Here is an 11,628-nt window from a genome sequence, read left to right as displayed (position 1 = left end):
TCAAATTTCAAGTCAACCAGATGAAAATTGAGGATTAAGAAAATTTGGCACAAATTGGCCTTTTCGCCTATTTTGAACTTTTGGCCTATCTTTACCTCAAAATTAATAACCATTTCAGTTCAGCGACCTGACATGGAAATGCTCTACAAATTTCAAGTCAATCGGATGAAAATTGAGGATTTTAGAAAATTTGGCCCAAATTGTCCTATTGGTTTATGTCGACCATTTGGCCTATGTTTACCTCAAAATTAGTCAGCGGTTGAATTCAGTGACCTGATATGCAAATGGTCTTCAAATTTCAAGTTAATTGGATGAAAATTGAGGATTTAGAAAATTTGGCCCAAATTGGTCTTTTGGCCTATGTTTAGCTCAAAATTAATAGGTGGTTGAATTTGGTGACCTGAGATGCAAATGTTCTTCAAATTTCAAGTCAATCAGATGAAAATTGAGGATTTTAGAAATTTGGCCTATGTTGACGTTTTGGTCTAAGTTGACCACAAAATTAATAGGTGGTTGAGTTCGCGACCTCATGTGCAAATGGTCTTCAAATTTCAAGTCAATCGGATGAAAATTGAGGATTTTAGAAAATTTGGCACAATTTGACCTTTCAGCCATTTGGCCTCTGCTGATCTCAAAATTAATAGGTGATTGAATTCAGTGACGTGATATGCAAATGGTCTTCAAATTTCAAGTCAATCGGATGAAAATTGATAATTTTAGAAACAATATAAATATTTGGCCTATTTTGGGTTGACCTTATGGCCTATGTTGACCTTTTGCCATAAGATAACCTCAAATGTTGGTGGTTGAATTCACTGACCTGGTATGCAAATCCTGTTCAAATTTCAAGTCGATCGGATGAAATTTGAGGATTTTAGAAAATTTTGGTCAATTGGCCAATTGGCCTATTACCTTTTCGGTAATATTGGCCAATTACCTTTTCGGTCGCCCTACTTCAACGAAGCTTCAATGCAGGACCGTCGCAGGGTCGGTAAAATTAATATCTGAAAATGTTAGAACGGTCAGTTGAGCGGTTTGGGCTGGAGGCGAGCGGACAGACAAACAAACACACAAACAAGCCAGTAGGTGGCGATGGGTCACCGAGCATGGAAACTATAAGATATAGAGCAAAATGGATGTCATATAGCGGATAGGGAATCACCTTAAGATTATGCATATCAAATCTCATCCAGTTCCATCTACTGATAACTACTCGGTATCCATTTGAATGAAAAGTACCGAAAATGCGGTTTGAAATCGGAAATCCCCAAAGTTCGAGGGGGTGCTGTGGGTGAACAAAGATCTAAATCGAAAATCCGGCTCGATCGTTTGTGCACAATGTATTCCAGACAATTAGTGTGAATTTTCATGACCATCCGACCATAACCTTAAGAGGAGTAGCATTTGGCGTGAAGGCACCTCCAGTTCTCGCATATTATGTATTTTTTCACTAATTGACCTTTGACCCCTGACCTAAGTGAAATTGGTCAATATGTCCTGAGGCAAAGTTGTAGTACTCATTGAGTACCATGAACCTGCAAAGTTTTATGCGCATCGATGCATTCACCTGGTCGCTAAGGAGCCTTCAATTTTCACCAATTTTTGCGCATACCCTAATTGTAGGGGGTACTGCGGGTAAAGTATTCCATATATCACATAAACCGGAATATATTTGATAGAGCATCAGCTGTAGATCATTCGTGCCAAATTTCATAACCCTACGTGGGATAATGGCTTTCGGAATTGATTTCGCGTGAACGGTACCGATTTTGAAGGTTTTTCGGTTGTTACTGGGGAACCAAAGCATCCCTCGCAACAATCACAATTTCCAAAGCACTGGGTCATAAGATGTACCTGCCACCTGAGTTTGGTAAAAATCGGCCCACGTTTACTACCAATAATGCTGATGACAAACGAACAAACATCCAAACAAACATCAAAACAAACAGACAGAATTACTGACAATAAGGGTCACCTATTTTGGCGTCCCAAAAAACACCCACAAAAACAAACAAATGGAGGCGATCAACATACTTGCCAAAAAAAGTTTTGTTTTTTTCCCAAGTAACAAACGGACCCAAATGCAATACCCTCTCCTTTGGCAAGGGTAACTGGAATGGCACTCAGCAGAATGCATGCCTCCGCCAGGCTGAACAATTTTGTAAACCACTGATAGTCCGGATCTGGATCCAGACCTGAACCAAAATCCAATTGCCTTGTACGTGTCATCCACCTCGTTTTGGCTGAATCCGTCAAAAACTTTTTGAAATATCGTGCTATATGGGCTGTTCCAAAGTAATATGCTACATTTAAGGGTCTTATCTTCAGGAGCTCTCACAGAATTCCTGGAGTATCCATAGAATACCACTAACATGTTTTTAGGTGTATATAAATGTAGATATATATATATATATATATATATATACTATTTATAGCAAAATCGCTATTTTCTTAAAATTAAAGCATGCAGATAAAATTTTATTCACTGTGATGGGAATAAATCTTTGTCTTAAGTGTTATATTAAAAACTAAATACATTTACCAAGAGTTTTATATTAACACATCCGTTTTTGATTGAGACTGGTTTAGATTATGTGTAAAAAGACTACTTACGATATCCCACACCCTGAATTTGCCAAAAATATACTTTAATGTGAATGCTGGGGGGGGTTGAAAACAGAGTAACAAACGTTATGCAATCGGTCAATTTGGCATGAAAGAAAAAAAAATGCTCAAGCTGCACAACCTTTAAAAATACGATCTTGTTATTTTTGTGATAACATAACAACCTAAATGACAAATGTGTAACAAAGGATAACATTAGTGGTAAGTCCATATCGCCGTAAAAGCTGTACAAAAATCTGGCTTTCCGATTGCGGTCCAAAGTCACGTTTGTTACAGAAGGCTTTGAGGCAGTCAGAGGTCGTTTAATAATCATCACTACGAGAGCCAACGCTATATATATATATATATATATATATATATATATATATATATATATATATATATATATATATATATATATATATATATATATATATATATATATATATATATATATATATATATATATATATATATATATAGCATTTCTTGACCACAACCTAAAATTAATATTCAGTTGATTAGAAAAAAATAACTACTGTGGTAATGCCAACAACTTGAATGTCAATGTAACATTTGTTACATTTCTGTTAATGGAGACAGAACACCCCATCAATAAATTGTGCTGGGTTGGAATATTTTCTTACTGTTGGATTCCAGAATTGGAGGGGTCAGTCTTTTATTTCCCCTCATTTGCAAGATAAACTGGACACACTTAATGTGGACTATGTATGTAACACAATGGTTACCCATTACTGTGGAAAGGCTCGTATATCGTTTTGGCCCCATCCCTCAATGGTGAAGAATCACTTTCCTCATCTCATCAGAACTAATTACGTTTGCAGATTGGACTGCCTGTTAGTTTCTTTGTTACAATGTCTGCCTGACAGGCCACGAATGAGTGGAATGGAATCTCTTCAAATATACTGTGATCTTGTTAATTCCAGATAACTGTAACATATCTTTTAAAACTTAGGATCATTAATTAATATATTGTTTGCCATTCTCATTAACTTCTTCGCTGGGGTCTGAAGCTACCATGTTTTTTGGCCTGCTCAACCTTGCCTCGACTTGGCACAGGCCACAAAGATTTCTCAACTAGTTTTTTTCTTTTTTGCACTTTCCTCTCATATTATTTATCGAATGCCTGTTCATCATAGCTATGAATCGTTGTGTACATCGTTTTTGCAAGTACTGCAGTTTTCAAATTAGGAGTTTGGAGCGATTTCATGCATTATATGATACGATTTTCCACGATCTACTCTCACGAACTAATTAAAGTAAATCATCGAAATATTATTTCGGTTTTGAGGATTGAATATCGTCAGAACTAAATCCGTTGTGAAATATGATAACTTAAAGAAATAACGAGTCTTTATAACAAAGCCGATATACCTATTTACTTTAAGCAAGCAAGCAAGGCTATGTTCCCTCTTTCTCCAATGATAAACAAGAAAATGTGAAATTTCCAAAGCATTAAACTTATCTTTTTCTACTCTTTGGAGAATTATATTGAGTGAACAAAACAATTAGGAACGTGCCAAAATTAACTTGCTTTATTGAGCTATATGATTTAATGCATTCACTACTAGACCTCGTGCTCTGTCCCCCAGAGGGACTGTCGGTCCATCGCGTCTGCCAGATCTGTGTCTATATTTTCGGATGTTTCACGAGGTGCTCTACGGGGAATAAAAGCAAATCTGGTGAAAAACAGACATCATAAAATAAAGTTATAACGTTTGTGCAGACCCCGAACCAATGTATCACGTGACTCGTGCACAGACGAGCAGGCAAGATGGCGGATTACTGCAATGTTTATATTACGGGCGACAAGGCTATGTTCCCGCCTTCTCCAATCATACACAAAAAATGTGAAATTTCCAACAAAGTATTAAACATCTTTTCTACTGTTTGGAGAATTATATTGAGTGAACAAAAAATTTAGGAACGTGCCAAAATGAACGAGCTTCATTGAGCTATACGATTTAATGCATTCACTGCTAGATCTGTCACACAGAGGGACTGTCTATCCATAGCATCTGCCAGATCTGTCTATTTTTGGAGGTTTCATGAGGTGCTCTACAGGGAATCAAAGCAAATCCGGTAAAAACAAACGTTTTTAAAGAAAAGTTACAATGTTTGCACGGACCCCAAACTGATGTACCACATCACGCATGCACAGACGAGCAGGCAAGATGCTCCGTCACCCTGAGCGAGTGGTTCGTGCTCCGTCACCCTGAGCGAGTGGTTCGTGCTCCGTCACCCTGAGCGAGTGGTTCGTGCTCCGTCACCCTGAGCGAGTGGTTCGTGCTCCGTCACCCTGAGCGAGTGGTTCGTGCTCCGTCACCCTGAGCGAGTGGTTCGTGCTCCGTCACCCTGAGCGAGTGGTTCGTGCTCCGTCACCCTGAGCGAGTGGTTCGTGCTCCGTCACCCTGAGCGAGTGGTTCGTGCTCCGTCACCCTGAGCGAGTGGTTCGTGCTCCGTCACCCTGAGCGAGTGGTTCGTGCTCCGTCACCCTGAGCGAGTGGTTCGTGCTCCGTCACCCTGAGCGAGTGGTTCGTGCTCCGTCACCCTGAGCGAGTGGTTCGTGCTCCGTCACCCTGAGCGAGTGGTTCGTGCTCCGTCACCCTGAGCGAGTGGTTCGTGCTCCGTCACCCTGAGCGAGTGGTTCGTGCTCCGTCACCCTGAGCGAGTGGTTCGTGCTCCGTCACCCTGAGCGAGTGGTTCGTGCTCCGTCACCCTGAGCGAGTGGTTCGTGCTCCGTCACCCTGAGCGAGTGGTTCGTGCTCCGTCACCCTGAGCGAGTGGTTCGTGCTCCGTCACCCTGAGCGAGTGGTTCGTGCTCCGTCACCCTGAGCGAGTGGTTCGTGCTCCGTCACCCTGAGCGAGTGGTTCGTGCTCCGTCACCCTGAGCGAGTGGTTCGTGCTCCGTCACCCTGAGCGAGTGGTTCGTGCTCCGTCACCCTGAGCGAGTGGTTCGTGCTCCGTCACCCTGAGCGAGTGGTTCGTGCTCCGTCACCCTGAGCGAGTGGTTCGTGGCTCCGTCACCCTGAGCGAGTGGTTCGTGCTCCGTCACCCTGAGCGAGTGGTTCGTGCTCCGTCACCCTGAGCGAGTGGTTCGTGCTCCGTCACCCTGAGCGAGTGGTTCGTGCTCCGTCACCCTGAGCGAGTGGTTCGTGCTCCGTCACCCTGAGCGAGTGGTTCGTGCTCCGTCACCCTGAGCGAGTGGTTCGTGCTCCGTCACCCTGAGCGAGTGGTTCGTGCTCCGTCACCCTGAGCGAGTGGTTCGTGCTCCGTCACCCTGAGCGAGTGGTTCGTGCTCCGTCACCCTGAGCGAGTGGTTCGTGCTCCGTCACCCTGAGCGAGTGGTTCGTGCTCCGTCACCCTGAGCGAGTGGTTCGTGCTCCGTCACCCTGAGCGAGTGGTTCGTGCTCCGTCACCCTGAGCGAGTGGTTCGTGCTCCGTCACCCTGAGCGAGTGGTTCGTGCTCCGTCACCCTGAGCGAGTGGTTCGTGCTCCGTCACCCTGAGCGAGTGGTTCGTGCTCCGTCACCCTGAGCGAGTGGTTCGTGCTCCGTCACCCTGAGCGAGTGGTTCGTGCTCCGTCACCCTGAGCGAGTGGTTCGTGCTCCGTCACCCTGAGCGAGTGGTTCGTGCTCCGTCACCCTGAGCGAGTGGTTCGTGGCTCCGTCACCCTGAGCGAGTGGTTCGTGCTCCGTCACCCTGAGCGAGTGGTTCGTGCTCCGTCACCCTGAGCGAGTGGTTCGTGCTCCGTCACCCTGAGCGAGTGGTTCGTGCTCCGTCACCCTGAGCGAGTGGTTCGTGCTCCGTCACCCTGAGCGAGTGGTTCGTGCTCCGTCACCCTGAGCGAGTGGTTCGTGCTCCGTCACCCTGAGCGAGTGGTTCGTGCTCCGTCACCCTGAGCGAGTGGTTCGTGCTCCGTCACCCTGAGCGAGTGGTTCGTGCTCCGTCACCCTGAGCGAGTGGTTCGTGCTCCGTCACCCTGAGCGAGTGGGTCGTGCTCCGTCACCCTGAGCGAGTGGTTCGTGCTCCGTCACCCTGAGCGAGTGGTTCGTGCTCCGTCACCCTGAGCGAGTGGTTCGTGCTCCGTCACCCTGAGCGAGTGGTTCGTGCTCCGTCACCCTGAGCGAGTGGTTCGTGCTCCGTCACCCTGAGCGAGTGGTTCGTGCTCCGTCACCCTGAGCGAGTGGTTCGTGCTCCGTCACCCTGAGCGAGTGGTTCGTGCTCCGTCACCCTGAGCGAGTGGTTCGTGCTCCGTCACCCTGAGCGAGTGGTTCGTGCTCCGTCACCCTGAGCGAGTGGTTCGTGCTCCGTCACCCTGAGCGAGTGGTTCGTGCTCCGTCACCCTGAGCGAGTGGTTCGTGCTCCGTCACCCTGAGCGAGTGGTTCGTGCTCCGTCACCCTGAGCGAGTGGTTCGTGCTCCGTCACCCTGAGCGAGTGGTTCGTGCTCCGTCACCCTGAGCGAGTGGTTCGTGCTCCGTCACCCTGAGCGAGTGGTTCGTGCTCCGTCACCCTGAGCGAGTGGTTCGTGCTCCGTCACCCTGAGCGAGTGGTTCGTGCTCCGTCACCCTGAGCGAGTGGTTCGTGCTCCGTCACCCTGAGCGAGTGGTTCGTGCTCCGTCACCCTGAGCGAGTGGTTCGTGCTCCGTCACCCTGAGCGAGTGGTTCGTGCTCCGTCACCCTGAGCGAGTGGTTCGTGCTCCGTCACCCTGAGCGAGTGGTTCGTGCTCCGTCACCCTGAGCGAGTGGTTCGTGCTCCGTCACCCTGAGCGAGTGGTTCGTGCTCCGTCACCCTGAGCGAGTGGTTCGTGCTCCGTCACCCTGAGCGAGTGGTTCGTGCTCCGTCACCCTGAGCGAGTGGTTCGTGCTCCGTCACCCTGAGCGAGTGGTTCGTGCTCCGTCACCCTGAGCGAGTGGTTCGTGCTCCGTCACCCTGAGCGAGTGGTTCGTGCTCCGTCACCCTGAGCGAGTGGTTCGTGCTCCGTCACCCTGAGCGAGTGGTTCGTGCTCCGTCACCCTGAGCGAGTGGTTCGTGCTCCGTCACCCTGAGCGAGTGGTTCGTGCTCCGTCACCCTGAGCGAGTGGTTCGTGCTCCGTCACCCTGAGCGAGTGGTACGTGCTCCGTCACCCTGAGCGAGTGGTTCGTGCTCCGTCACCCTGAGCGAGTGGTTCGTGCTCCGTCACCCTGAGCGAGTGGTTCGTGCTCCGTCACCCTGAGCGAGTGGTTCGTGCTCCGTCACCCTGAGCGAGTGGTTCGTGCTCCGTCACCCTGAGCGAGTGGTTCGTGCTCCGTCACCCTGAGCGAGTGGTTCGTGCTCCGTCACCCTGAGCGAGTGGTTCGTGCTCCGTCACCCTGAGCGAGTGGTTCGTGCTCCGTCACCCTGAGCGAGTGGTTCGTGCTCCGTCACCCTGAGCGAGTGGTTCGTGCTCCGTCACCCTGAGCGAGTGGTTCGTGCTCCGTCACCCTGAGCGAGTGGTTCGTGCTCCGTCACCCTGAGCGAGTGGTTCGTGCTCCGTCACCCTGAGCGAGTGGTTCGTGCTCCGTCACCCTGAGCGAGTGGTTCGTGCTCCGTCACCCTGAGCGAGTGGTTCGTGCTCCGTCACCCTGAGCGAGTGGTTCGTGCTCCGTCACCCTGAGCGAGTGGTTCGTGCTCCGTCACCCTGAGCGAGTGGTTCGTGCTCCGTCACCCTGAGCGAGTGGTTCGTGCTCCGTCACCCTGAGCGAGTGGTTCGTGCTCCGTCACCCTGAGCGAGTGGTTCGTGCTCCGTCACCCTGAGCGAGTGGTTCGTGCTCCGTCACCCTGAGCGAGTGGTTCGTGCTCCGTCACCCTGAGCGAGTGGTTCGTGCTCCGTCACCCTGAGCGAGTGGTTCGTGCTCCGTCACCCTGAGCGAGTGGTTCGTGCTCCGTCACCCTGAGCGAGTGGTTCGTGCTCCGTCACCCTGAGCGAGTGGTTCGTGCTCCGTCACCCTGAGCGAGTGGTTCGTGCTCCGTCACCCTGAGCGAGTGGTTCGTGCTCCGTCACCCTGAGCGAGTGGTACGTGCTCCGTCACCCTGAGCGAGTGGTACGTGCTCCGTCACCCTGAGCGAGTGGTACGTGCTCCGTCACCCTGAGCGAGTGGTTCCTGCTCCGTCACACTGAGCGAGTGGTTCGTGCTCCGTCACACTGAGCGAGTGGTTCGTGCTCAGTCACACTGAGCGAGTGGTTCGTGCTCCGTCACACTGAGCGAGTGGTTCGTGCTCAGTCACACTGAGCGAGTGGTTCATGCTCCGTCACACTGAGCGAGTGGTTCGTGCTCCGTCACACTGAGCGAGTGGTTCGTGCTCCGTCACCCCTAGCGAGTGGTTCGTGCTCAGTCACCCCGAGTGAGTGGTTCGTGCTCCGTCACCCCTAGCGAGTGGTTCGTGCTGTCAGCCTAAGTGAGTTGCTATGAAATAACACCCGATTTCCAAGCCGTAATAACATGTTTTCTAAATTACCGAGCCAAATTTTTTTTCCACCCATCACACGCAGCTGTTAATAAGGATTAATGCTTGTGAACATAATCGCTGAAATGTCTATATATATGCAACGTTTTTCGGTGAAAGCTACATGGTTCTTGGGTTGTTGCCGATATTAGCCAAGCGTGTGTACGTGCGTGCGTGTTATCTCCATATGTGGGTTTCAGAAGTTGGAGCGGATCCCTCCCCGGTCTCGAAGTATCCGCCGTGTGTGTGTGTATTTGGTTGGTATCTCCATATATTGGTTCCAGAAGGTGGAATGGCACTCTCCCGTGTGTGTGTGTGAGAGAGAGAGAGAGAGAGAGAGAGAGAGAGAGAGAGAGAGAGAGAGAGAGAGAGAGAGAGAGAGAGAGAGAGAGAGAGAGAGAGAGAGAGAGAGAGAGAGAGAGAGAGAGAGAGAGAGAGAGAGAGAGAGAGAGAGAGAGAGAGAGCGCGAGAGATTGGTATCTATATATACAGGTTTCAGAATGTGAAATGGAGTCCTCCGAGGGCGGGCTGAAAGCATCCACTCAGGGCCCAGGGCGATTTTGTATCCAAAACGATTCAAAAGTATCCAAAATGAAGTCCAGGGCGGGCTTCATTTCGGTAAGGGGTCATGATTCACAGACCAAGCTGTGAAGTTGTCTGTTTTCAAAGTTTTGTGCCGAGGGCTCTCTTCAGGATTGTTACTGAGCCGAAGACGGCTTCCAACTCGAGTTCGTTTGTCGTGATATTCCCAGGGACACCCTCGCTCTCCTTCATCCTCTCTGCCCCCACCCTCACCCTACACCTGCCTCCTCTCTGCCCCCACCCTCACCTCGCTTCCTCCCTTTCTCTCCCACCACAGCCTCCTCTCTCGCTCCCTCCCTCTTTCTCTCCCACCCCACTTTATTGTACCCATCAGCGAAGTATTTGCTTGTACTTAATAAAACGATCATACATACAGGATACGTGATACATACAAACTGCCACCAGGATCTGAAATTCATACCATGTGCAACATCGGAGGCCTGGTTTGTTCTTTTCCGTGAATCATCGGAGACTTCTTCATCATCAAAGATTCATAGTCTATCGGCGTATTCATTTCCAGGTTGGAGTTGATGGAGGTCAATAAACATGGGACGCCATTTAAACCATCATGCCGCTAACACTCGCACAGCACGGCCGGATCGCATCGCTCTCGTTCTCGTTCTCGTTCTAACACCATTGGCATTTTTAATTCCTCCAGTTTATTTCAAATGACTGATTTATTGCATTTACCATCCCGACAACCACACCGAATTTACCTCTTGTTTTTTTTAAATGAATGTTTTTAAATTCCCTGTGTCGGTTTTTGTATACTTCCGGGTCACAGGTCATGAAGCTTTTTGGACGATTTCCGGGGGTGTGGTCAGTAACCCGGTTTCTTGTGGATTTTTGAACACCACAGAATCAGAAAAAAAACTTTTTTTATGGGATTATATTGATTTTTCAGCAATAAACGAAGAACCGAATGTGGTTTGTAATTCTGATAATTTCTGAGGCGTTGCAGTTAAAAAAAGCAAACCCGTTGGGTACACCACCCATAAAAATTCCACATACACTCCCATGACGTCATCGATGGAAGGATTGTCAACACGCAAAGGATAATGGCCGCACAATTCGCTTCAGACTTGTGAGAAAGTGAATTTGTGGAATAATTTTTTTTGATCAAGAATCGCCAGATGACGACGACAGTCAAAATCATGATGTCGAAGTTGCTGTCACTGAACATGAATGAACACGAGGTAGAGATGACGTCATGGGAGGGACGGGCCAATCGAGCGTAAATTGGCACCAAATATCATGAAAATCTTTTTAACATATTTATTTAAGAAAATAACAGCGATGAAGTGTTAAGTGAACTGATGAAGCCATAGGGAGAGAGAGAAGAGAGGAGAAAGAGAGAGGGGAGGTAGGGAGGGGTAGAGAGAGGAGGGGGGTAGCGAGGAGTAGAGAGAGGAGGGGGTAGGGAGGAGTAGAGAGGAGGGGGTAGGGAGGAGTAGAGAGAGGAGGGGGTAGGGAGGAGTAGAGAGAGGAGGGGGTAGGGAGGAGTAGAGAGAGGAGGGGGTAGGGAGGAGTAGAGAGAGGAGGGGGTAGGGAGGAGTAGAGAGAGGAGGGGGTAGGGAGGAGTAGAGAGAGGAGGGGGGTAGGGAGGAGTAGAGAGAGGAGGGGGTAGGGAGGGGTAGAGAGAGGAGGGGGTAGGGAGGGGTAGAGAGAGGAGGGGGTAGAGAGAGGAGGGGGTAGGGAGGGGTAGAGAGAGGAGGGGGTAGGGAGGAGTAGAGAGAGGAGGGGGTAGGGAGGGATAGAGAGAGGAGGGGGTAGGGAGGGGTAGAGAGAGAAGATAGAGAGAGAGAGAGAGAGAGAGAGAGAGAGAGAGAGAGAGAGAGAGAGAGAGAGAGGTGGAGAGGGGTTGGGAGAGGGAGATAGGGGTGGAGAGAGAGGTAGAGAGAAAGAGAGAGAGGGGTAGCGAGAGAGAGAGAGGAAGCGAGGAGTAGAGAGAGAG

At 49.3% G+C, this 11,628-nt stretch overlaps 1 protein-coding gene across 10 annotated transcripts in view; it reads right to left on the bottom strand.

Annotated features, from left to right (window-relative positions):
- The window catches only part of TBRG1 (transforming growth factor beta regulator 1), a 78,715-nt gene extending 68,367 nt beyond the window's left edge, over positions 1-10,348 (bottom strand). For all 10 annotated transcript variants that reach the window (XM_085873457.1, XM_085873460.1, XM_085873452.1 and 7 more), the window contains exon 1: positions 10,096-10,348. In XM_085873457.1, coding sequence (XP_085729583.1) covers positions 10,096-10,188 — 93 coding nt within the window. In that variant the 5' untranslated portion in view covers positions 10,189-10,348. The remainder of the gene's footprint in view (positions 1-10,095) is intronic.
- Positions 10,349-11,628: the final 1,280 nt, after the last annotated feature.

Source organism: Eptatretus burgeri, chromosome 3 (genome assembly GCF_056783735.1).
Source record: "Eptatretus burgeri isolate ZD-2024b chromosome 3, Ebu_testis_v1, whole genome shotgun sequence".
Lineage (NCBI taxonomy): Eukaryota > Metazoa > Chordata > Myxini > Myxiniformes > Myxinidae > Eptatretus > Eptatretus burgeri.
Note: the sequence above shows the minus strand (reverse complement) of the source record. Positions and strands in the feature narration are given on the sequence as shown.